The 27107-nt window shown below is 37.9% G+C and overlaps 1 protein-coding gene across 8 annotated transcripts in view; it reads left to right on the top strand.

Annotated features, from left to right (window-relative positions):
- Positions 1-13513, top strand: part of SPIN1 (spindlin 1) — a 61416-nt gene extending 47903 nt beyond the window's left edge. For all 8 annotated transcript variants that reach the window (XM_030258800.4, XM_030258799.4, XM_012577397.5 and 5 more), the window contains 4 exons: positions 658-706; positions 5769-6022; positions 6978-7211; positions 9758-13513. In XM_030258800.4, the coding sequence (XP_030114660.1) occupies positions 658-706; positions 5769-6022; positions 6978-7211; positions 9758-9957 (737 nt within the window). In that variant the 3' untranslated portion in view covers positions 9958-13513. The remainder of the gene's footprint in view (positions 1-657; positions 707-5768; positions 6023-6977; positions 7212-9757) is intronic.
- The last annotated feature ends 13594 nt before the right edge of the window (positions 13514-27107 follow it).

Here is a 27107-nt window from a genome sequence, read left to right as displayed (position 1 = left end):
TGTGGGGCTCACTGCAGAGCAGCCTGTAGCTCCTGTGAGAGGGTCCCCATACTGCAGTTGCGAAAAAGTAAGATGAGTCCTTCCCCTGAGGAGGGAGAACTAACCCTCACCTTGAGGAGAAAGAAAGAAGCAGCAGAGACAGAAAGTGTTTAACTGAATGCACCTTCATTCCTTGTCCACTTGTGCTACCTGGAAGTGAGGAGGTAGAAAAAAATTGGGAGTGAAGTTAGGCCCAGGAAGAAGGGAGAGCTGCGAGGAAGGTATTCTTAAGATTTGGCTTTATTTCTCATTATCTTACTCTGATTTGCTTGGTAATAAATTAATATTCCCCGAGTAAAGCCTGGTTTGCCTGTGGTGGTAATTAGTGAATGATGCCTCTCTGTCCCTGTCTTGACCCAGGAATGTTTGGTTGTATTTTCTCTCCCTTGTCCAGCTGAGAGAAGAGGTAGAGCAGTTTTGGTGGTTACCAGTCATCCAGCCAAGGTCACCACACCACAGCTTCATGTGCAGATAGCCAATGTGTACCTCTCTAGAGCCTTTTTAGCAGGACCCTGATCAGTCATAATATGCAATGTTTGGATTTGACATTTAATATGATGGCTTTTATGTAAGTTTTTAACTTGGTTTTCAGTAATTCCACCATCTTTTATATTGTAGGTCATGCAGGAGTGTCTGCCAGCATGATGAAAAAAAGAACATCCCACAAGTAAGTTGTTAATATATTTATTAAAGAATAGCTCTCAGTAACTGGAAGTACTGTTCAAGAAATATATCTGTATTGTTCCACTCTATTCGTGAAAATTGTGGAATAATATTCAGTCTGTATATGTGTGTAGAGTCAGACTTCTAATCCTTCCAGGAGAGTAGTAGGAAAGAAAGCCCCACAGATAAAGTTTTAAACGTTGTTTTGACTGTTAACATTATATTTTTTTTAATATAATTTTGAAATTCTTTCTGCAATCTGTAGAGAAGGATTTTCAAGACTAAGCTTAGCCACATCCACTGTAGGACATCTGTTCTCTGGTACAGTTCATGCAGTCACCAGGTCAAAAAAAAACTGCAAATCATGCTTACAAAGAACCGAGTTGGGAAGGAATCTCAGATATATGTAATCATGTATGCACTATAACTGTAGTGTTGGAAAATATTTTTTATTTTTTAAAAATAAAGAATGCACTGAAATACTTCTGTAAGGAAGCTGCTATTAGTATGTGAAGGAAGGATACCTGCTTTTGCTACACTTTCATGGCATGTATTTTTCCGCCTTCAACATTTTAAATAGTGGCAGCTGAACACTGTGAGGTAGCTGTGTGAAAGTAGAGTTAACCTTCTGGATATAATTGGTCTTAGTGTCATGCAGCAAGATACTGTATCTGGCTGTATCTGGTGAGAGAAATCTAAGCTGGGTAAGTGGGAAACTTAAAATGTTACTAGCTGTTTGTAAGTGTAAAGTCATATAGTGTGTATCAATCACAAGCAATTTGTTTGGCAGGTGTATTTTCCACAGTTAATCTAGTTAATCACTATTAACAGTGTTAACTGTTTCCCAGAGACAACACCTGATGTTAAACTACTCTGATGCCTTCCACCAGCTCATCATTATCCATTCTTGTCTATCTTCATAGAAGGCAAAGAGAAACTTTTTTTGTCTAGGGGCAGGTAGAGTTGGTTAAACTTTAATTTCTCTTGTTCTCTTTCAACCGCTCAGAGAAAGGAGTGTATGATGGGAAGACTATCAGAGGTGGGTTGCCTTTTGTACTTGAGGGTGGCTAGATTTGTCTTTACTGTTGTGTTAATATACACTTATTTAAATAACTAAATAGGCTGTAAATTTTTTAGCATAAAAGCGTTTGTGGGACATAAGAAGTTTTGATCCTAAGTGACATAATTTTGAGGTATTTAACTTAAGCATCCAGCTTAATTTTATGTTAATTTAGCCTAGTTCAATTTTTATTATTTAGTTTAGGTTTTTTTTGTACCAAGCCAAGGTGATTTCTTGTTTGCTGCTTACTGACTTGTCTGAGAATGAGGTAAAATAGTAGAACACTGTTTATAGTTTACCATAAATTAGTAGGATATGAATATGATGTAATACTATATGCTGATACTACTCTGAGCCAACATGATAGACTGTGAGTTAGTAATGTATACTTTGTCACTGATTTAGCTATTTATTTAGTTACATCTCATTTAAGGAAAAAGAAGAAAAAGTCTACTGGTACCAAAGGCCATTGAGATTTTAAAGGTTTGTTTCAGAAGGTTTGTGGCAGAGAAAGGAGCAAAGCATGACTCAGTAAGTGAGGTTGTGATAGAATGAGCAGTGTGGATGAGCCTTCTGAGCTCTTTAAATGGTAGTTAACTGTTGAGCCTTTTGGAGACAGTTCCAGTGCTGATAGGACAGTTCTTCCAAGTGCAAGATGTAGCTCAGGCATGAAGCAATTCTTTCTTCAGAGGTTCCCCAGATTTCTTGTAGTCAGCAATTCAGAGACTTAGAGGTGTAGGTAATAATTTCAATTTAACAACAAGTGAACTTGAACACTTTGAAATTTTGATACGACTTTAAGGTAACATGCTTTTGGCTTCTGCAGCATCTAGAGCTGAAATTCACAACTGATTTTTTTTTTTTTTTTTTAACTTTTGAGGGAGTACAGGATGTACTTTAAAAAGTCTGTCTCTATTAATGTGCCTCATAGTCTGAATATTGTGAAAAGTAGTTAATAACAATTCTCAGATCACCATTATGTTATTAGTCATAGACATTAATAAAATCACAGTTGTATTAAGTTTTGTATTCTTTTTTTAATAACTTTTCTGTTTTGTACCATGAGAGATTTGAAAGCATAATGATTACTGCAACTGTACTACTTCTATAATGTTTTCTTATTTTCCTTCCAGTTTTTCACAGTTTTCCATGTTTTGCATCTCTGAGAGATGTGGTTTTCTTTCATCCTTCTGAGTTTTCTTTTTCCTTGTGTTTTTCTAAGATGACATGATCAGGGTAAAAAACAATCAACAACCAAACCTAAATGGGTAACATTGTAGGTTACTGGGCGTTGCCATTCCTGTTTTTATAAATGCTAGTTTGTGTTTTAAGCACAACCCTGCGGTAACGGCTGATTTTTCTGCTACCAGTCCTCTGCAGTTCTGAAATATGTTGGTTTCCCAGGTAGAAGTAGCCAAATTAAAGTTTGTGTAGGCACCTTATGAACACAGCTTTAGCCTCTGGGCAGATTTCCTTCTGGCTGTGTAGTCTTTAGAATGTTTCCGAAGTATCTAGTTCTGATAATGAAAATTTTCACATTAGGTTTTACTTAACAGCTTCCAGCCTGCAAGATAAAGAAGAGGATCAGAAACTTTTGGGAATTGAAGGGCCATTTTCAGTGAGGATTTGTCTGATATGTCAAGAACTACTTCCAGGACTTGCTATTTTCTGTTTATCCTGGCTTCATTTCTTACATGTCTAATTGTTTTAAAATATTGAAGAGCAAATGTCTGGAAATTTTAAAGACTGTTTTAATGAAAGAGATGGAAAAATTTGTTAGACATTCTAGATAAAACATCATAGGAGGTTATCTGTAGAACTTGATTTATTACAAGAATGTACACTGTTGGGGAAAGGAGAGTTTGGTTACTTAGTTGTCTTACATAGAAATAAATTCATAACTTACTTATTAATAGTTAGAAACTTGCTTGTTTTCTTGCCATGTTCAGATGCAAGAAGTGGATTTTCCTTGGTAATATCCTTCAATATTTCCTTGAATATCTAATTTCTTACAGTATGCTTGAAATGAGAAGTGAGCAGCTGTTCAGTAATGCAGCCTTCAAACAAAAATTTGCACTGCAAGTACACCTAACGGGTACTTGATTTGTAATTAAATTCCTAATGCTCTTTGCTCTTTAAACCTATTTGAACTCAATTATGTTGTCTTTTTCCATCTTTTTTTAGAATGAATGTAAAGATTTTTACTTTATTGTTCCAAATTAAATATTAAAGTGGATTATGCTTTGTAGGCAGAAAGTAAAGTTGACTGTGAGGTTGAATATCCAATAGCATTATAATATTTTTCAAAGATTAAATGATGAGCAACATAAACTGCTTAAACTAGACAAAACATTGTCAGTTTAAACTTCTTTTATTTCTAGTAGTTTTTATTCCCTTCTGAATAAAGCAGTGCTCAATTAGCACTAATTAAATGAATTGTATACAAAACAAACTCAATTTTGTGCTGAGAACCAGATCTCTGAACTTACTTTGTAATAGTAAGCTATTACTGACACTTATTACAATTAGAAACACATATATATATACTTGAGCAGAGCTAGAATTTGAAAATACATTCTAATTTTTTGCATAAAGTTAGAACCAGCTTTGTGGGAGAGTTTTTCTTTACAGGAACTCCAACCTGTTGCAGTTATCTGTGCTATCAAGGTTAGGAATGCAAAACTGCATTCTGATCTTTTGAGAACCTCAAATGATAACAAAAGTGAAATTTGAAAACACCCTTGCTAAGATTTTCATAGTGAAATAAAGTGGGACAAGTACTGAAGTTAATTGTGTGTCTTGTTTTTAATAGTTATGATTACAGTTATGATACAACGTTAAACATTCCAATATCATATGGTGAGTGTATTATTCTGAAATACTGCTTCCAGGATTTCAGTGGTATGATTGTTATCTGTATTTTTTGGATCATATAGGGACTCCTATGAGAGCATTAATCATATCTGGAGGCCTTTTTCTTTGATCACTGTCTCTAAGGAAAAATACTGCCTTTTGAAACTGATAATCTTTTTGATGTTACTTTTAAGCTAGTTGTGTGCATATATTGCTGTGCCATAGAAATAATGTGTGCTACAAGTAGTAGACCAAAGTTTTTTTACACCTAGTTGATATCCAGGAAAATTTTGTATATTGCCCCTTAGTTTCTTCCATTTGTGTTCAAAACTGTGATTTCAATAGCTGGATAAAACAAAACTTGTGTAACACTTTCAGTGATTTGGAACTGTCAAATAGCTTACAATACAGTTCATCAGAATAGTAACTGATAATAACAGTAACAGAGGGAATTTTCATGCCAATTCCTTGAAAATATCAGAAGGACATAAAAGTTACTTGATTTGTTTTCCACATTAAGGAATATCCCATCTATGGCTAATTACATTACATGCAGTTTTTCATTTTCCATACAAGATACAGAAGTGTTGTTGCAGTCATGTGTATTTAAAACTACTTGGAGTCAAAATCACCTGTAATTGAGGAGCCAACATTTTCTTTAGGTGAAAATAGATCTGTTTTAGGGAAAACAAACATTTTGAAAGAATTTCAGTCAGCCACATAATGCTTGCCCTGACTTCTTCCTTCTGGGAAGGAGTTGTTTACTGTTTACTGTTCTGCAGAAAGTAACAAGGTAGTAAAGTTGTAATACTTCCATCTAACCTTGTGCCTTGAGATCTGTTGAGGTGAGTTTCACCTTTGACATTCAGTGTAGCGAGGGATAGAATAGTTCTTTTGGCTTAAGCAAGCTACATTTATAATTTACTGCTAGGAAACTGACCTTATACAACATGTCAAAAATGTGTCACTACTTTTAAGTATGTTTTTCTTTTTTCCCATAAAACATGATAAGCTTTATGACCTAATTTGAATAAGGTGCGCTAAGCTATAAAATATATTTTATGTTTATATTTTCATGTAAAAGCATACAGCTATTTTCTTAAGTAGAATATGTATGTACTTGTTTAATATTAATGTTTGTATCTGTGTACAGAAAACATAGAAACAATGTGGGACCAAGCAAACCTATTTCTCAGCCACGAAGAAATATTGTAGGCTGCAGGATACAGCATGGATGGAAAGAAGGAAGTGGACCTGTAACACAATGGAAGGGCACAGTTCTTGATCAAGTTCCTGTAAATCCCTCGCTCTATCTCATAAAGTATGATGGATTTGATTGTGTGTACGGACTAGAACTTCACAAAGATGAAAGAGTTTCAGCACTTGAAGTTCTTCCAGACAGAGTTGGTGAGTGTTTAGGGTTTTTCTCCTAAATAAATATACATATTGGCTGGTATTTATCACTAAATGTTTTCCACTAATCCCGCCAGACTTCCCCCAAGATAACCCATGACCACTTAAATGTTACTGGTCAATTTCATTTTTGTCTCATGGCAGGTAATCTAAATGCTTTGAGTTTTTTTCTATTCCACAAAACTTTGATGATGCTAGTGAGTGGATTTGCTGTCTTCTGTCATTACATAGTATATAGTACATTCTGTAGTTTTCAGATTAACATTGATATTTCTGTTAAAATTTCAACTCTAAGCCATCTAGACTATGTTGTCTATTTTGTGTGTCTAACAGTAATAAGGTTACATTTTTTCTTGTACTACCACCGTGTACTTAAAATCATGGCTGGAAGACATTTTCTAAATGAATTAACCTGATTAGTAATAATGCTTTTTGTTTTTCAGAATTAGCACTTAGATTGTTAAACTGCAGGTTTTTCAATCCACCAAGTGTGATACCTACTCAAGTAAACACTAATTTGTAAATAGAAAAAGCTGTTCCTCCTTTTAACTGCAAAGAAATTGGTTGCAGTTTGTAGGGTTGAGTTATGAGGAACCAAACCCCAAAGCTGAATTAATAACAACACAGAACTGCCATGAGATCGGCCTTTTGTTTCTACCTCTCCCCGTCCAGTGTCTAAAGTTCAGAGTCTTTCTTGCTCGATTGATCTCTTACTAGCTTGCATTGTGATTAAACAATCACAGGGAGTACAGTAATGCATTGTTATTTTAACAACATTCTGAAGTTCTTAGTTCCACAGCACTAAACTCTCTGAAATAGACACTATTTGTTTTGTATATGAATTTACTAACTGCCAATCAGATTGTGTATTAATCACCATAAAGATTATTTTTACAAAGATACATATATATGATTTTGAATGAATTTCTGAAATGCTGTTTCATTTCAGCTTCATCTCGAATTAGTGATGCCCACCTGGCAGACACAATGATTGGTAAAGCTGTGGAACATATGTTTGAGACAGAGGATGGCTCAAAAGATGAATGGAGGGGGATGGTCTTGGCTCGAGCTCCTATTATGAACACATGGTTTTATATTACGTATGAGAAGGATCCCGTCTTGTACATGTACCAGCTCTTAGATGATTATAAAGAAGGTGACCTTCGCATTATGCCTGATTCAAGTAAGTAGGCCAGTTACTGTTTTCTTCTGACAGCTTTTCATATTAAACATTTAGCTCTGATTTATTTATGGTCAAGATAGCTGACAAACAAACATCATGTTTGATATTACGTTAAATTTTTTTTAAAGTATCACAGCTAACAAGTGTGGTAATACAACAAAGAACATCTATGTTAACTGCTGAAATATTTAACTTTTCTTAGCAGTGATGTATACAGGTGATACTTTTCATAATTAATCTTAATTTTGCTGAAAATATGGGTGTACTACCAGGAAAGACTTCACGTTTTGGTTTTTTAGTGGAAATTGACAAGTTGAAAGTCTTCCACTGCTGTTTTCTTACAGAAGTATCATGTTGTATGGAATTGGCTCTTGATTTGTATCTCTGAAGCAGTTCTTGTGGGAATGAATATTTTGGGTCAAACTGATACAGTAAGAACAATTTCACTGAGCTATGTGTCTTCAGTGTGAAAAGCTTCTTGAGTAGTTGCCTGTGGGAAAGAAGTACTGGTTTTTTTGAAAATTGATTTTCTCTCACATTTTCTAACACTTGTTATATATAAAAATATTTCCTCTTAGTATTTTTTCTCACATTTTCGATGAAGTAGTCTTCTTCAGGACTTCTGTTAATCCTGAAGACTAGTATTAATTTAAAGAAAATTAATTGTAACTAATACATATGCAAAGAGCTATGTAGTCAGCCACTACAGTTCTCCAATTAGTAACTTGTTGAGTTTGAGATCATCTTGTTTCAGATGCACCACTGGTAATGATCTACTGGCAGAATAAAAAAGTGTCACTTATTTGCATAATCTCTGTGCTATCTGTGTTCAAATTGCCCTCTCCTCTGGCCCAAGCAAAAAGCAACATCTCTGATGCTTTTAAAGAAAGAACTACAGATGTTAATGGAAAAAAGTGACCTTCCTCTTCTTGAAGAAATAAAGCAAGCTCTTTCAGATTTAAATATTAAAATAACTTGTTCTTTGTATTAACCATCAAAATGGACTAGGAATGTATTTTAAGTCTGCTTTGCTTTCTTCCACCTTGACAGTAAGGAAAATTTATATGCTTTCCATTTAAATCTTAATTGCTTTTAGTGCACTTTATACTCTGTGCTCACCAAACGATTATTGCTTACTGATTTTCTAAACACTTCTAAGTATTTGTTTCCTTTCCTGAACATGAATGCTTTCAAGATATTTTGAATCATGTCCTTGAGTCAACAGCTGGATGGTAGTATTTTGGAATAGTATTGTTCAAAATCAGATTTTAGAATATCTGCAGATAATTCTGTAAATGTGGTGGAACTTGCCATAATATTATATTCTAGGGTACTGACCCTTATCAAGTATTGGTTCTGCACATATGAGGAGACCAAATAATAGATAGTTTATTTTAACCTTTTTTCTTTTTGTAAGGGGAAAATATATTGCTGGATCTGATACTAAAACATGGCCTACACTTCTAAGTGAAAATATAGGTGCTGAACTTGAATCTTTGCCAAGAAAGAATCTTCCTATAAAACTCATACTAAGAGGATAATAACTATGTGTGACAGTACATTTATAGAGGAGCTAAAACAGAAAAAGAGAAACTTCTGTTTGCCTGAGTTTCTAAGTGCAAACGCAAGCCAGTCTATTCATTCCCTGTTTTTTTTTTCTCCTTTGGGAGTTCTTTCACAGTTCTCAAAACTCAAAATAAAATGGGTAGAATCTATAAGGGATTCTTAATATAGACTTGTAACTAAGTTATTAATTTAAAAGCATATGATTTCCAGAATAAAAGCCACATCAGATATTACAATTGCTTTAGAAAGTTTTCCAGTAGAATACAAACTACAAGTTTATCTGAACTAGGAATCAAAGAAGAGGAGCTGAGAAAGAAGACGTGGTTAGCTTACAGTTCTCCATACAGTTCTTCTTACCCTTTATCATGTTCTGTGATTGCCTTGTAGCCAATCACTTGGCATGTTACAAAACACACCTTTTATAATCCAGATTTAACATAGGGATTGTCTGGTTAGGTTTTGCCAGAGAGGAAAATAATACAGTCAGACTTCACCAAAATTACTCAAATATGGCATCAAAAGTCCCTTTTGATAAGGAGTTGACACCTACTACCATTTCAGAAGAGATGCTTCTGTTGTAGTAAATCCACGCATTGAACCTTTGAATAACATGTGTGGGAAGAGGGAAGTTAGAGTACCTTTCTGCTAAGTAGGTCCAATGCCTTTTTCTGCTCATGGCTTAAATTCAGCTGTCTACAGCCATTTTCTACAACTTGTGTATACACCTTCCTGTCAAAGATTTACTTCTCTTACCAAAGTGCTGGTTTTGTCTTAATAAAACTGAGGACAGTATTGCTTGAAAAGTTTTTCTGCAACTACTTTCCACAAGCATGGCAATTGTTAGGTTGTCTGAATTAAATTAATTAATCTGTTTACAACTTTTAATTGTTTTGCATGATTTTTAAAGACAACTGTGCAGTTGTCTTCCGTAGTGCAAAATTTTATTAATGTCTACTAAAGCATACTGGTTTATGTTACAGATGATTCACCTCCTGCAGAACGGGAACCAGGTGAAGTTGTGGACAGCCTGGTAGGCAAACAAGTGGAATATGCCAAAGAAGATGGCTCGAAAAGGACTGGCATGGTCATTCATCAAGTTGAAGCCAAACCATCTGTCTATTTCATCAAGTTTGATGATGATTTCCATATTTATGTCTACGATTTGGTGAAGACATCCTAGACATCACCATGAACTTTTGCCAAATTTGTGGAACTATTAAATGTAAAATTTGTAGACACAAAGACTTGACTGCTTTCCAGTTTAACGAAAGCTTAAATGTCCCTGCGAACCCACAATCTCTGCCAGCAAAACTGTTTTGTTCTGAGTAATACAAACATGACATATTTTGTGTAAGAGAACTCCTTTTCTTGAAGGAAGTCAGTATGTTTGGGCAGGAGGGAGTTAAAAGCAAAGAACAGCTGCAAATTCAAGCTGTGTAAAGTTGATCTAGTATTGTAATCATTAATCTAAATTTTTGCATAGATTTTGACTTTTTCTTCAATCTTGCACTCACTTGTTCAACTGCCACATGCAAGTGTAGTTTGATATTTTGATATGCCTTCTTTTGTAACATTAAATTTAATTTCTTGGATACTGGCAGTCCTTGTTTTCAGGGTTGGGACAGAGGTGACTTTTCTGAAAGGTTTAAACAGTTTGTGCAGTATCAAGGAGTGCCTAACCCAAGTAACATCAATCTGCTGTGTTTCTACACTTTATTTCAAATTTAGCTTTTTAAGAACTTGCAGTGCGTGGAAATGCTTATGCATTTTTTACTAGTCACAGGGCAGTAGGATATCAAGTGTTTGGATTACGCACCTTTCAGTGAAAAGGCTTTACACTATAAAATTACATTTAATCTGTATAACCACTTAATTAGAATATGCCAGTTAATGGCCCATATTTACAAGTCGTAGGAACCAGTAAAATACATGCAACAAGGCTGCCTTCAATCCTAAATGTTGTACTTCTTTCTTTGTTTGTTATACACACTTCTTAGCAAAACCCAAGTGCTTGGTGCCACAACTCTAACAGTGTATATGCTACTTCAGAAGAATTTAGACTACGCATTGGCATCAGTAGTCTCTCATTTTAAATCAAAACTTAGCAACCTGAATGTTTGTGTGTGGACTTAGAAGCCTAACAGTAATTAATATTTTACATGGTAAATACAGTCTCACACCAGGGGAGTGGGAGGGGGTTTCCTTTTACAGTGAAGATGTAACTTTAGAGAAGGAGAAACATTTGTTGCCTTCTGCTCAGTCTGTTGCATTCCTCTGTTTTGGTTTGCTTTTAATAATTTTGGTTCAAGAAGGCATCTTCCCAGTTTATTCTTTTTCTGGCTTTTCCGCTTAAGGAGTGTCTGGATAAATCTACAGTTTAAACCTGTTGTTGCCTTTTGTGGTGTACATTGTACTTGCTTTGAGGTATGCTGTTAACATTAATTTCATTCTATGAACACTAGAGTTCTGCATGCCAGTGGTGTACTATCTAATGGAAGCTATAAGGCAGTCTCAGTGGTTCGGTCATCTGCATTAGCTTGTGGATGTAAATAGCAGCCCACAACTGCAAAATCTTTTCATGGTTATAATCTTGCGAGATAGTTGTAAATGAAAATTAGGGTTTCCTTAAGTGTGGCAGCTTTTAAAATATGGAATTGAAACAACAATGCAGCACAGCAACAAGGTTGTCATGTTACAACAAGGCAGAGCTCTGCAAGTTTAAAGAACTGCTTCACAGAAGTGAAGACAGTTAACACTTGATGGAAGGAACAAATACCCTGATATCCAACTGTGTGCCATTAGTGGAAGAATGCAGGAGCTGTTAATCAGAGGACAGAGGTGTAGATTACCTCTGTTGTGGGTATTCTTGGTATTGAAGACTCAGTGGTTTAAGCCCCTTTCTGTCCATTTTTTTGCCTGATTTCATATTTTAGCCTTAAGGCTTGTGCCTCATTATGCTGTTGAATGATAATAAATACTCTCCGTATAAATATGATACCTTAATTCTTTGTCCATTGCTACTATATTGCATTATGTCCAGTATTTCATCATGGGCAACCAAAGGCAGGCTATTGGTCTTTCAGTGAATAGCTTCTCAATGCAGTCCTTATGCAGTAAGTACCCGAGTCGTAAATGTTTCTTGTGTTTGAACAAAGTGAGCAGATTTGCAACACAGTGTTTTCATCCTGCAGATCTGTTGTGTTTTCTATTGACTCTTAAGAGTCCTGCATGTAAATCTCAAAGCTGAGCCTGGCTCCATGAGCCCAAGTCAATATTTGTGGCACAGGAATGAGTGAGTGTATTAATTACACACAAGATACATGGATTACCTAGTACACTGAGCTTGGGGCTATATATCTGAGGAATAAGAGGTTTGTTTTGAAATATCTGAGGTTTAGGTCTACTGGAACACTTTTAGCATTAGGCTTGCATTTGTGGGTTTTCTGCAAGCCTATTGAATACACTATGTATTCTGACAATTAGAGTATAATCTACAAACTGTAAATTTCACTGTTGTTTTTGGATGTCCCCATTCGTCCGTTGTGTGGATATTTTCACTTGGGGGTTTTTTGGGGATTTTTTTTTTTGGTTTGGTTTGGTTTGGTTTTTTGGGTTTTATTTTTTTTGATAGCTTAAACCACAGTTTTGAGGCTTGAGACTAATTCCACTCCCTGCCCATCTGCTTTGGGCTTTGTTTTAGGCTCATGTTTCAGATCTGCATGCAGTGCTTGCGTTACCCTGGTAACTAAATGTTGGTTCCTTGTTATAGGGGTTCAACATTACTTTCCAAAATCACAGAGGGCTTGTGATGGCACAGGCCATGGATCTTTGTATAAAAGTTATTCACCTTTCACATTTACCTGCTGTAGTATTGTTGTATATTGTGTGTGTGCGTGTGTGTGATGTCAGGCTGCCATGTAAAACTTAAAAGGGAAAAAAAAAAAACAAACTTAAATGCAGACCATCCTTTTTTGCATGCTTAGAGGGTTAGAACATTCAATGTAACGAACTAAAGTTGCATGTTAAAATGTTTAGGTTTTTGTTTTGTTCTGTTTTTATTTTGTGTTCAGTTTTTTGTGAATTTGCTTATTGTGCTGTTTTAATGGTTGTTAGTAGGATTAAATGCACCGGTGAGACGAGCATAGTGCCAACGGAAGGTAATTTTCCAGTTGTATGTGTCATACAGCATTTGAAGGGACCATGTATTCTGTTAAAGAAAAAAATAAAATTTCAGTTGAATAGCAGAACACTACATTCTTCTTCTTTCTTTTTGAGTGCCAAACCCTAAACTATGTTGGAGTAGAGATGGGGAAAACCCTTTTTGTTGGAATAGGTAGAAGCATTCTTTAAATGAATTGTTTAAACATAGGGGCTTTGTCTTCAGAGAGAATTGTCAAGTTGCGTCAGGAAAAAGAATTATGGTAACAACAGTTTCTGGTTCCTTGAAAATGCTGTTATTTTTGTATTTTACATCATTAGTGCAATTTGGATGGTTCTTGGTATGTGTATAGTTCAGAGGTCTTCGTGTTCACATTTTTAAATTAGGTATTAAATTCATCTTTAGAGCTTGGTTTCTTTATTTTTGTTTTATTTTGAACAATGTAGACAGTTCCCTGTTCTCTGCATTTAGAAGTATAAACACTTTAAATTGTTACTTAATTCTGTAAGTAATTTTTATAATTATGATGTAACTCTATCCTTAAAACATTTAAAATAAACCCTTTATGTGCAACTTATGCCTGTAAACTTTGTTCTCATGAGCAAAACACAGAGATGTGATTTCAGATTATGAAGAAGCAGTTTCTTCATTTTTCTGATTGAAAGGAATTATTATTTTAATATTGAGCCATGTATGCTGGTATAATACTTGCTCTATGAAATATGTTTGCTTGCAGAGCCAAATCTTTATTCTTTTTTCCAAGTAAGTATAAGTGTCAATAAGATGGAACTTGTCTAAGGAAAAGCATACTGTTAAACTGTATTTAACTAAACACAGAAAACTCCTCCCCCCCTCTCCCGGCACCTGTGCCGGTCTGTGAAGCAGTCTCTATTTCCAGAGCACACAGAATATTTTGGCAGTGGGGAGCTGCAGAAGCATTTGGCAGTGTTTTGGTGATACATTAAATTTGCTTTGAATTAAAAAAATTTAAAATTTAATGAAGTGTATTTTACTGGTGATAAAAAACAAAGTTGATGCAAATTGGAGGTGATGAGGAAAGAAGATAACATCACCGTGTTGTGAATTTTCTAAAGTCTTCTAAGTTGTTTTGAAGACTTTATGTGGTTAAATTACTATGGCAGGCTTTCCATGTTGAACAGATTTTCTTTATTACTGCCTATTTTCTGATAATAAAGAGTGCATGGCACTTAAAAGGATGTGGTATAGTGGTGAATTTGTAGTGTTAGGTTAACAGTTGGACTCAATAATCTGAAGGATCTCTTCCAACCTAAGTGATTGTGTGATTCTAAAATATGTTTTTGGCACCAAGTTTATTTTGTCATATACTGAAGAATATGGAGTCTGCCAGCATCCATACCCAAGCCTTTTCCCTTAGTGCATCATCCAGTTTATTGTTTTTTTATTGTATCCTGTTGCTCCTGACACTGACCCCAGTGGAGATTTATATTGTGTACAACTGTGATTAAGGAGAGTCTAAGGCTTTGCTGTAGCAGAGTACCACCTCCAAAGAGTAGGTGTTTATCTCTGTGAGCAGTCTGTTAAATTGTAGTTAAAAATAGATACACTAATACATTGTGACTAATGCCTGAACCTGTTCTGTATTACCGCTAATAAACCCCCATCAGTTTGGTGGCATCTTGCTCTGTATAGAGACAAAGAGAAGGCTTATAAAAGCAAAGATATTTTTGTTGTCTATCACTGCAGTAATGAACTCACCCCTGAGAGCTGGTTACTTACAAGCTCACTTACATGCATCTTAAATGTCAGTGCTATGTAGACAATAATGTCCCTCAGATTTAAGAGGATCATAGGGGTCCTAATCAGCTATTGTTTTAATGCTATTATACTGTATTTTCATATCTGTCAGGTTCCTCCTTGTCAATATGAACAGGTTATATTTTCAGGGAAAGAAAACAAAGCTGCTCTTCGCTCAGTGAATTACTTATTTTGACATACTTTTTTTATATTCATGCTGTAAGCAGTGGAACCATTGATGACTTCAGGGGACTACTGCTTTCTGGAAAGGATAAAGTTCAGTAAGGATATTTTGGAGGAGGTTAGGCTGCTGCAATTTAAGATCATGAGGGTGCAAAAGGAGTAGTAAAAATAGGTCAAGGAAATTATAGGTATGTTCTTTCATCCTCAAGCACTATATAATAAAAGATTTTTACTGTTTTACAAACTTTAAAGCATTATTTTCAATCTAACTCGTTTTTCTTTCAGTAAGTTCCTGCCTTACCACATTACATTACTTAACCTCTTTGCCAGTATCAGTATCTTATGATTTTGATTAATTTCAGATTTACAGCCTGGGGAAGTTACCAAGCTACTCAGCATTTTTCTTAAGCTCTGCTCTTCCCACTGCTTTGTGAGTTTCCTGATTTCCAAACAGGGTGCAGAACTGTGTATGCACAATGTACACCTGTGTATATATAACAGGAAGCACTGAAGTCTCAGCAGTGTGAGGTGGTGTCAACACTTCCCTATTCTACATATTCATTACAGATCTCTGTTCATTACAGATTTCTTCTGAAATCAGATATGATTTGCTTAATTTCATTTATATGCAACTTGTGTGAATGGTTTTGCAGCCTCACAGTTTAAATACCTTTATGTTTTTACACTGGTTCCACCCACTCTCATGCAGTTAATTCTTAAATATGTTTATATACAATGGAAATTGAATATCATTCGATGTTGTTTATATTCAACGGATATTTAATATAAACAGGTCCATTTTTAGTATTTTTACAGGCTCTTTCTTAGTATTTTGATGCCATTGTTTCTCAGGTCTGTGGACTGATCTGTTCAAAGCCAACTTTAGTAATGAACATGGACATCTTCACATTTACTATGATTTGCATAATTCTATTATTTCCTAAGGATGTTCCACCTAGATCAAACAGATGAGAGGCAATGTTTTTTAAATTAAAAAAAAACCCATAACTTTATACTACTTTAAACACACATTCTTGTTGATCAAAGTGAATCCTTGCCAACAGCCACTAAGGAGAGATTGGTCTTATTTTTCTCTTTTCTTTTATGGAAGATTGCTCAGTGTCAGGGCAGCACTCATCTGAGTTTTGGGCTGATTCATTTTAGTGCTGTGGCACTAACTAGCTGTACATTATATATTCACCTTTGAAATGGACTGGGGGATGACTGATTAAATTATCTCCACAAAGGCCTTTACCACTGGATAGAAGCAGTCACTAATTTATTTGATTTTACAACACTGTTCACTAACTCCTCGCTATTTTTAGCTTACAGAGGTAGATGTCTAACTTAGACTTCCATTAATTTAATTAATTACAAAACCTTAACCTTTTAAGCTGTAGGAACAAAATAAATTGGCACTAACAGTAGAAGCACTAGGGAAGATAAAGTGATTAAAAGGTTGTGCTTAAAGTGTTGGAAGAATGGCAACAGCAATTTTTACAAATAACTTCGATAGGATGCCACTCATTTCATTATGGAAATTTGGAACTCTGTCTTGCTGGGAATATCTAATATTCTCCATCGTTTTTTATTTAATTCAGGTTATGCCTTAAAAGGATGTAATTCTGCCTGACACAAAATCCTCTTATATTATTACTGGTGCAGCTCAGTATATTGTCTACTCAGTAGCTCATAGACAAAAAATTAAAAAGTAAGTTACAGTGAAGTTTTCTGAAAAAGCGAGGCAGAAGAGCTAACCACTCTGAATCAGAACTTCTGATGGTGGGGGGAAAATCCAAACAGTATAAAAATCCACTATTTAGTGACTGGGAACAGAATAAGATTTTATTCTTAGAAAACTGGCAGGAAGATTTAACAGGAGAATGCTCATATGAGAAATTAAATGTGTTAAATTTTACTTGGAAGAAAAGAAAATTAACTACAATACGTGGTGCTTTCTAATGTTTTAAATACAAACATTACCCTAGCCTTTCACAAGACTAGCAGTGTACACAGGAGAAGATTCTTAGCATTTTGGTTTCCACAGATTTGGTTTAACACATGAAAATTGTCATATTTAAAATATAATCAAACTATGCAGGTAAATGGCCCAATGTCCTCCAAATTCTGAATTTTTCGTTCAACAAATACCACTCTAGCAGATGACAAAACTACAACTACCTAAAATTACTACTCATTGATACTATCTAATCATACTCCTCCAGATAATACAAAAGAATGAAACAGAGATCTGAATTGCTTCAAATTTTCCACTTGTTTGTGGAAGGAAGAAAATATCTGAAGAGGCTAAAATCCTTACTGTAGAAAACCTGTGATGCATTTCATACTTTGTTTTGAAATGCTCCTCTGTGGCATATAAACATTTTTTTACACTCAGTACTGGTTCAGAATTGCAAAGATAAGAGTTGCTGATACCTGTATCCTTTTGAGTAAATTAATTAAAAAATGAAGTATACACTGTGCTGCCAGAGGCAGAAATTTGAATTCTTCAGATATCTGCTTTTCTGTAAACTACCTGATTATATCACTAAAACCATTTTGAAAATAACAAATGCAGTTTCAAAGTTTGTTTTTGGTTTTTTACTGGGATTAGTCAATACTCTTGGGCAGCAGAGTAAAGGTGCAGAGTAAGCACCAGAGGAAATTGTGCTACGGAGTGAAAAATGACCTGTCCAACTGACAGAAATCCTGAACTGGCTTTGGGATGGCTCTGGGGTAGGAGGCTCCTGCAAGCTATGGCAGCAATTGAACCTGCTTTTTACCGGCATTTGGAGTAGAGCTGTAATACTTAGTTCTGAAGCAGTAATCCTTTCTTGACTGGACCAGCTGCCCCATGCTCTAGTGATCTCTTTGCAGTGGGATTAACAACATAAGGAAGGCTCTGTCTTGATGCTCTGGTACTGGGGAAGTCCTATCTGACCCTAAGTTTGTTACTTCTATTCAAAATCCAGGGCTGTCTCACAGGAAGAATTTCTGTCAGAACCACTTGGAAATGCAGAATTAAATGTGGTCTTACTGTGAACATGGAAGACTTCTGCTTTGAGGCTTTAATAGTGGCAGATAAACAGCATTGAGATCCTTCAGCCTGGACCCAATTTTCTGCATTTTCACCGTGTCCTTTTTGCAGTGATCTGTTCCTGTGGCTTAGCCCCATAATTGTTCAGAGTTAGCAGCCGTAACAATTTCTTGAATATGAAGATTATTGTGTTCAAGTAATTCCTCTTCTAAATTGTTTCAACTGTAGAAGTTGTGAGGTGAAGTTACTGGGATGTGAGAGTTTAAAATAGGAGTATTGGGTGTACATGTCAAGTGTTGGCAGTAGAGAACTTGTAGGGGTGGCCTTTGTGAGAAAACAGCTGGTGCTGCTCTTGTATAGGACAGCCAGCCTGAACAGTTCCACTGCAGGACACTGCTGGTCACATTAGCTGAGCTATTAGTGCTGCCTCTGGAAATCAATTAGAGAAAGCATACAAAATGCTGCAAGACAGCTGTGAGAGAAAAGTGAGGTTATGTGAGAGCAATAGCCCTGCTGACACCAGGGTCAGGGCAAAAGAAGAGGAAGAAGGTGCTCCAGCAATTGGAGCAGAAGTTCTCCTGAAGCCCTGTTTCAATCCAGTTTAAATCCAGAAGAGCAAGGAAAATTAAGTCTCTGTTTATAAAATGGAAAGAACTTTGAAAATTGGAAATACATCTAAAAACATGATTAAAACCAAATGAGGTTAGATATTGGTGTAGAATAAATTTATTTAATAGTAAGGGGAAGGGAAGGGAAGGGAAGGGAAGGGAAGGGAAGGGAAGGGAAGGGAAGGGAAGGGAAGGGAAGGGAAGGGAAGGGAAGGGAAGGGAAGGGAAGGGAAGGGAAGGGAAGGGAAGGGAAGGGAAGGGAAGGGAAGGGAAGGGAAGGGAAGGGAAGGGAAGGGAAGGGAAGGGAAGGGAAGGGAAGGGAAGGGAAGGGAAGGGAAGGGAAGGGAAGGGAAGGGAAGGGAAGGGAAGGGAAGGGAAGGGAAGGGGTATAGTGGGTGTCATGGTTTGACACTGGCACAATGCCAGTGCCCCCCATGAAAATGCAATCTCTCAACTGAATGCTGTGAAATGCGATCGAGAGCAGAGCAAAGCAGGCCCAAGCTTAATAACAAGAAAAAAACTTTATTAAACTACTACCACTATGCTACTATAAAAGGGGGGGAGGGGGGGGGAAAGAAGAAGGAAAACACACAATTCAAAATGAAAACTTTCCAAAGCATTCCTCCTCCCACCACCCAACTCCAACAAACCACAGTGAGACACAATCTGGACCCCAATCAGGTTTCCACCCTCCAGATAATCAACACCAGTCCATCTGCAGGGAGAGAGGAGCCTCTCCTGTGCCACAGACCCCCCAAGAAACACAGCTGCCACATCCTGTGCTTCCATGTCACCACATGGCACCGCCCGGAGAAAAAGTTTGCCAGTGGTGACCCTCTCCTTTCCATGCACGGTGCTCTCACCACCAATGCATGGATGGACAGACTGCTTTTAGGATTTTTCCTTTCAAGGATGCCCTGCCAAGAGGGAAAAAACAACAGTTCAGTTTTCATGTTTGGGACCAACAGTCCCCCCCATTTTCCCCTGGGGCCGAGGATCCACGAACAGAAATCTTCTTCTCTTCTTCCTCTCTGAAGACAGGGGGCACCACCACAAACCTCCCTAACTTTTCTCTGTTCGCTCCACTTCTGTCTTTTCCCAGCTGAAGCAGGTCTCTTTGGCTCACTGGCATCCTCCTAAAATACAGTCTCTCTTGGAGGAGAAGATCAGTTCAATCTGTGGCTACCAAGAAAAAGTCCAGCCAAACAGCCACTCCATCATCTCCTCCCACCTAGAATTTCTCCTTCCAACATCCCAGGTCCCAGGCTGTCTCTCTTCCTCTCTTTTCAAACCAAGGAGGAGAAAAATTTCACAAAGCTTTCATTTCTCAGGAAGGGTTAAAAGTCCCAACTCCCAGAGATGGCTCGCTGCCCAGGCTCCAGCTCCCACAGCCCGGCTGGGCACCTTGCGGCCCCCCCGCTCTTCTCCTTCCCCGCGGTGAACTGCTGGCAAAACCACTGCTGTGTCTTTCTCTCTCTTGGGAGAGAGAGAGACTCTGGGGGGGAACGGAGACATCCCAATTTTCTCCACCCTTCCATCTGCAGGGGGGTTCCAGTCCCTCCACCCTTGGGCCTACCTCCGAAGGCCACATGGCTTCTCCCCTCCCCCACCCAGCTCGTGGCCGGGCAGGGGAGAGTCCTGCACTGACCGCTGACCGGAACCCAAGAGAGCGAGTTCTCCTGGGAATTCTGCTTTTAACCCCTCTGTGTTCTCAGAGGCGTGTCCACCTTCAATTGGTCAATGTCCAAATTGACCTCTTCCTTCCGGAAACAGGGAGAGAGTGACAGGGGTTAGGTGGAAGCATATCACCCTTGTAGACAAGCGACATTTCATTGCTCCCCTCATCTGGACTTCTTGGTGGTGAGGGTCCCCTGCGGCTGCCATGCCAGTGCGCCACACCGAAACGTGTGGAATCGCGCGGATGGAGATTCCTTTGGGCAGGTGGGAGTCAGGTGCCTCCCTTGCAGGGCCCCAGTTTGATGCTGTCCCTTGCAGCACCAGGCCTGCTGCGCTGTGCTGCTGTGCCCTGCCCGGGGTCGGGGTCCCTCGGGGTCCCTCGGGATCCCTCGGGGTCCCACGGGGTCCCTCGGGTCCCTCGGGGTCCCTCGGTGGCCGTGGCTGCCCCGTGTCCTTGGTGCGGCTGCGGCTGCTCGGGGCGAAGGGGCCGCTCCGCTGAGCCCTGTGCCCAGCGTGGCAGGGCCTCACTGCCTCTCACAGGGCCATTGGTTTATTTATCTTCATCAGTGAGCGGTGTAGGGCCTCGGTCAGGGCCCCACTCGGGTGGGGTGGTCTTCTCTGCAGCTTTTGTAATACAGTTATGCTATAACAGGCAAAAGTCCTTTGTGAAGATGTTTAAGTCATAAGCTATAATATTCCAGTTTCTGACAAGCCTGTGGTCCCATACATGGTGAGGAAGCTGTGCCCCCACAGCCCATGGAGTACCTCTGAAGAGCTGATATCCACACTATAGCCACTGGAGACCTGGTGCTGCAGCAGATGGAGATGCCTTAAAGAAAGCTGCGGTCTGTGGAAAGTCCATCCTGAAGCTCTCTCCAGGTAGTATGCATGGCACTGTGAAAAGGAGCCCACACTGGGGCAGTTTTTTCTGAAACTGCAGCCCAATAAGGACCCAATAAATGGTGCAATCTGTTCCTGAAGGACTGTAGGCCATGGAATGGACCTACACTGGAGCAGGGGGAAAAGTGAAAAAGTGTGAGGAGGAATGAGGAGCAATGGCCATCTAAAACTCAAGAAGCTCCACTTCAACAAGAGGACTAACTTTATGTTGAGGATGGCACAGCATTGGCACAGGCTGCCCAGGAACGTCATGGAGTCTCCCTCTCTGGAGACATTCTGAACCCACATGGATGCATTCCTGCGTCACCTGCTCTAGCGACTGGCCTTGGCAGGGGCTTTGGACTGGATGACCTCCAGAGGTCTCTTCCAACTCTAACAGTTTTGTGATTACATGAAGGAGCAGCAGAGATGGAGTATTATGAACAGATCACAACCCCTATTTTCCAGTTCCTTGCACCACCTGGGCAGGAGAAGGAGGTAGAAAATTCAGGAGCAAAGTTGAGCTTGGGAAAAAGAGGAAGGAATAAGATATTTTTGGTCTGAGAAAGGAGTAAGATATTTTTGGTTTGGTCTTTCTTTGTTACCATCCTACTCCTATTTTTAATTTGCAAAAAATATTTTTCCCTTGGTTAAGCCTGTCCTACCTTCAATGGTACTTAGTAAACAATGTTTATGTCTTCATTTCAACTGATTAACTTTATCTATATTTTTCTCCCCCAATTCTGTTGAGGAGCGGGACTGAGAGACTGAGTGGGCTCCTGACAGTCATGCAACATTAACTCACCACAATAGCATAAAGATTTATTCTACTCACCAAGATTCTGTATGATTTCTCTTTTCCCTGCCCAAGATTATTTTCTACGTAACTGAAACTGATAAAATCATAAAATGTCTTGGATTGGAAGAGACTGTAAATTTGCCTATTCCAAACCTCCCGCCTTGGGCAGGGTTGCCCATGAAAATTACATGAAAGTCAATGTTCATGAGGCACAGAAGCTAGCATGTGAAACATGAGTCTTTGACATCAGTCATTCTCTGAAGTTAATTGTCATTTCAGAGCTCTAAAGTACCATCACTGTTTTCTTAACTCATGGTCAACAAAAGAAATAGGTCTTACCTTAGGCTGTTTTTTGGGGGATTTTGTAGTGGAGTCTTCAGCCTATTTAGTGACATTGCTTTCTCAATTATTTCTGTGTTTCTAATGTTTTTAAAATCAGAGTACATGATACTAGAGGCTACAGAATGTTATCTATTCTATATATGTCTGTGCAAGGGGAAGGTCTTTGGGATTTTACAGTGGCTAGATAAAACCTGTACAATATAAATGACAGTGAATCCCAGCCTTAAAATAGTATTCCCTCAATGTAAACAGCAAAACCAGAGATTTCTTATGAAAAGGAGCATGCTAGACAGAAAACTCTTAAGAAGCTATCTGCAAACCTGTGAGACAAGTGACTGCAGTGAGGTCCATGTGCTCTGCCAAAACTCTTATTAGCAGTTTTACTCCTGCTATCAGCTGCAGCATAGATGCATTGGCAGCTTCCTTATTGGCAGAAATATTCTAGCTTCAGCACTGTCAAACTTATACTGGCATCTCTAGGACCAGGTCCTTTTTTTGCTAATAAATGATCACCTGAAATACATGGTTTAATCAAATCATTCAGTCAATCTAGCTAGAAGAAACGCTGCTAATAAGGTAGTAGGTGTCCCTTCCATGACTGAAGACTATTCAAGTCTTGCCAGAAAAGGTTGTGCAGATGCCAATTACTTTTGTATGCAGCTATGAAATTACTCAAAGCAACTGAAACTGCAATTAAAATTCTGGAGTTCCTCCTTGTAGCAGAGTGCTTGTGACAATCTGACCTTTTTCTTCAATCAAAAACTCTAACAAAAAAGTAGAATTAGGTGGTAGTTGCTGGCAGCTGTAAAGGACTGAGCTAGATTATGCAGGAAGACTCAAAAGCAGCTTTACACTTCTCATAAGACACATAAATGCAGGATCTAGTGTTGAATTAATCTGACCCTGAAAGGAATGTAACTAGTCAGAAGTCTCTTCAGGCAAAAAAAACCAACCCAAACCTCTAAATATCTGCTTTACTACATTAAACTGCCAAAAGGCTAGAGTGAAGTGAAAAGTGTGTCTGAACTCAAATTAACTAGAGCAGAATTTTACCACAGTATTTCTCCATCTCTGCAGGTGCAAATGTTGCTCCTTTTTGCCATGCAGCTGCTGCTATATAAGATGACACTGCATTTTTTCTCTGGCATACCTGTTTGGAAGTCGGAAAAGTTACAGCACTGGTATTTAGGCTATCTAGCACTTGGTAATTTGAGATACACTACTCAGGATAAAGCTAGATGCAAAGGATCATTGAATCAGGCTTTTTGTACTGCAAGGAGAAGTTCATGCACCTTTGCTAAATTCAAAATCTGTAAAACTGAAAGAATGTACCCATAATTGCTGCACTTCCCATAACAGACTTTTTGCATCGTAGGAATCTGTTAATAGGCTGCATTATTTCCTGATTAAAAGAAAAAAATATTCCTTGCAAATCTCAAATCTAGCTAATTTTTAAATATTTGTAAGAGTGTTCTTTTACCCTTTCCATGTGTGCTATTTATTTACACCAATTATGCTCATTAAACTTGGACCTAGATTTAATGTTGCAAATTTTTACTTAAAAAATAGTTATTGTAGAACCACAGAACATCCTGATTTGGAAGGGACCTTCAAGGATCATTGAGTCTATCTCCTGGCCCTGCACAGGACACCCTGTCCTGTGCCTGAGAGCATTATCCAAATGCTTCATGAGCTCTTTAAGACTGGTGCTGTGATCACTTCCCTGTGAAGCCTGTTCCAGTGCCCAGACACCCTCTGAGATAAGAACCTTTTCTTAATATCCAACCTAAACCTTCCCTGACACAGTTTCAGGCCCTTCCTGCAATGAGGTCTCCCCTCAATCTCCTCCAGGCTGAGCAGACCCAGTGACCTCAGCCGCTCATCCTACGGCTTCCCCTCAAGGCCCTTCACCATCCTTGTTACCCTCCTTTGGATGCTCTCTAATATCTTAATGTCTTATTTATATTGTGGCATCCAAAACTGCAAACAGGGCCCAAAGTGAGGCCTCACCAGCACAGTGCTCTCTCATAATTATTGTCTCTTGTTGCTAACAATCTGTTGCTTCAAAAAGGGAAAACAAAAGAAAAGGAAATATACCTTTCAGTATCTTCTCTACCATAATGTTTTTGTTACTTGGTAGCTGCTACAGCTCTCATTCAGCCTTGATGATGGTAGATGTCTTTGTGGTAAGAATGCTAAGCTACATCCCAGTATCTCTTAGGAAGGAAAAGTAAGATTCCCTAACAAGTAACCCTTGATATCTGCTGCAATCGGCACCAAAGAGTTGAAATAAAATTAATAAAATAGTAATTTAAAAATAAAAAAGTGTGCTACTTATTCGAATAATTTTCCTGCTTGAGAAAATATAGTGTTATTTCTTCTATGTTTGGAGGTTATGTAGGGGGAGCAGCTCCAAGAACAGTCACGAAGGAGCATTCACTACATTGAAATAGTAAAGTAAATTCAATAATAATAAGCTCTTTTCTGGCAAAATCATAAATGCAATTTTTTGTGGTAGGGTGTTTTCATTTAGTTTTATCTTGGAATTCCCCAGAGGCTTCCACTGGATGAGTATTGTGTGCAGATTTGCTGATAGTGTCACACCAGAGCTAACACACTACCCTGAGACCAGACCACAGCTTCTGTGTAAAGAAGCTCCATTATTTTCAGTCCAAGTGGAGATTAGGGGGTGGAATAAATCACCATAGTGTTCACACCTCTAACAAGAACAGTCCTAGAAGACATTTCTAGCTGAAACAGGTCTTAGTCCCTTTGGTATGAATCATCAAGTGAGGCATTTCTTATTGGTCCATGTTAGCGTCATGGAGAAATGTCTCTGTAGTCAAATCAAAGGCAGGTGCAAGACGCGATTTTCTGTGTTATGCAGCATTTTCAGTGAATCTCTGATATGTTTAGAGAGTTGATCACCTTAAGCTTCCTGAGGGAAAGTATTTGGTTCCTCATGCCTAGTAGCTGTTCCTCAAAGAGCTTCAAGAAGTTTAATATCACTGTCATATACATCCAGCGTTATCGCCCCAGGGAGATGTAGGTAGTTATCAACTTTTTTCCCCATGCCTAGAGGTCTCAAAGACAATCTCAGTATGTTCTTTTCTCACAGCACAGCCCTATTTCTGGCTAACCAGCTTTTTAATCTGTACAGATGGAACATCTGGGAGTTCCTTTGTTCATTGCTTCCACTCACAATACCTGAGAAAACACATTTTCACCACCGATGGAAGGAGAAATTGGTAGGAATATCAAGAATGTACCCATGGTAACCCGAACTTGTATGGAAATTTTTTCCATTTTTTTGGTGATTCTACAGGCTTTCCTCTATGCTTTGATTCCACCCTGTTTCACAATGTCTCACAAAGGCGGACTGTATGGCAAATCAAAAACTCAGGTGAGCCTAATTTCTCACCTGTGCTATTTTAAGAATAGACAACCTTCATAGCTCCTTTTGTCTTCTACTTTTGACATCCAGAGGAATTCTGAAGTGGGAAACTTCATGAAACAGCACTCAAAGTTGCAGAAAGGACTGATAGGAGATGTGAGAGATGGGAGGACTGTGTTGTTTTAAATGACACATCTGTATTGGAAGCAGGTGAGTATCTGGGTTTGAAAACAGTGTAGTTTAACTCTCCAGGAAAAATGGAGAAATACAGTATTTGAATAAAAGCTATTTTTTAAGCACCTTAGCAATTCTTTTTTGTTTTCCAGTAGAATATCAGAATTGAAGTAACATATTAGTCTAGATATACTTGGAAATTAATAAAAAGGCCTGCTTTGTAAAGATTAATGCAAAAAAATCTCTTAGAAAATGACGAAAGAACTATTTTCTTTTAAATGTGTGAACTTTTGCACAAGAAACAGTCTTTTATTTAGCATATATCTTCATAATAAAAGGCAAAAGGGGTAAGAGAAATGTCAGGAATGCATCTCCCAATTCAAAGTGACCCTACAACCAGTTTTGATGAGCCTACTAAAGAAAACCAAAGACTGCTGTGTTACTTTTGAGGTTCATCTTTGCGCTTTCTCTCACATGTTCAACTATTTTAAATTATACCATGTTCTTTTTCACTAGGGACAGAACACAGACAAAGACAATTTTTTGGCAAGTCAGTGGAAGAAAAGCACATTTTAAAAATACCTCAAAAGGAAATATATGTGGGGGACAATACTTGTGCTCAGTTTATTCTGATACAAATTTAAACTGGAATTCTGACTTGAAGTATTGCTGTTCTCACTGTTCATATTATATGGTCAGAGGATGATCAGATGTAGAAATTGTATTTTAATTTCATTATAATCTTGGTTGCAATTTACCCAACCAAGCATTCATCATCATTAACATCCATTCCATTCTAGTGTTCAGTATTTGAATCATAATATATATTTGTCACAATTTTATCTTTTCTGTAAGTAAAATTGACAGATTTTTGAGAGGCTGCAGGTGAAAACGAGGAAAACTGAAGAGTAAATCCTAGAATGCACTTGTACACACAGTTTTAATGTGAAATATTTTTAAGCATCATAAAATACTTGAAGTATGCATTAAAAACACTCAAGTTTATTTTGGGGAATACTGATTTTTTTTTTTTTTTAGATAAATTGTCTTTAATTTGGTTTTGCACTGTTCATGGAAAGGAGAAAATGTACCAGGTTTGATTATCACCTTATTGCAATCCTTTAATTAAACAGTAATTTAATAGTCCTACCACCAAATCATCTTTCATTTCCGTTATTGCAGGTTGCTTTAGGCGGGAAAAAAAAAAAAAAAAAAAAAAAAAAAAGTGATTACTGTTTAAATTTATCGCCAGTTCGGCATCCTCAACAAGCCTGGAGCAGCTGCACTTCGCTGGGCGGGCCC

The sequence above is a fragment of the Taeniopygia guttata genome, chromosome Z, assembly GCF_048771995.1.
Source record: "Taeniopygia guttata chromosome Z, bTaeGut7.mat, whole genome shotgun sequence".
Taxonomy (NCBI): Eukaryota; Metazoa; Chordata; class Aves; order Passeriformes; family Estrildidae; genus Taeniopygia; species Taeniopygia guttata.
Note: the sequence above shows the minus strand (reverse complement) of the source record. Positions and strands in the feature narration are given on the sequence as shown.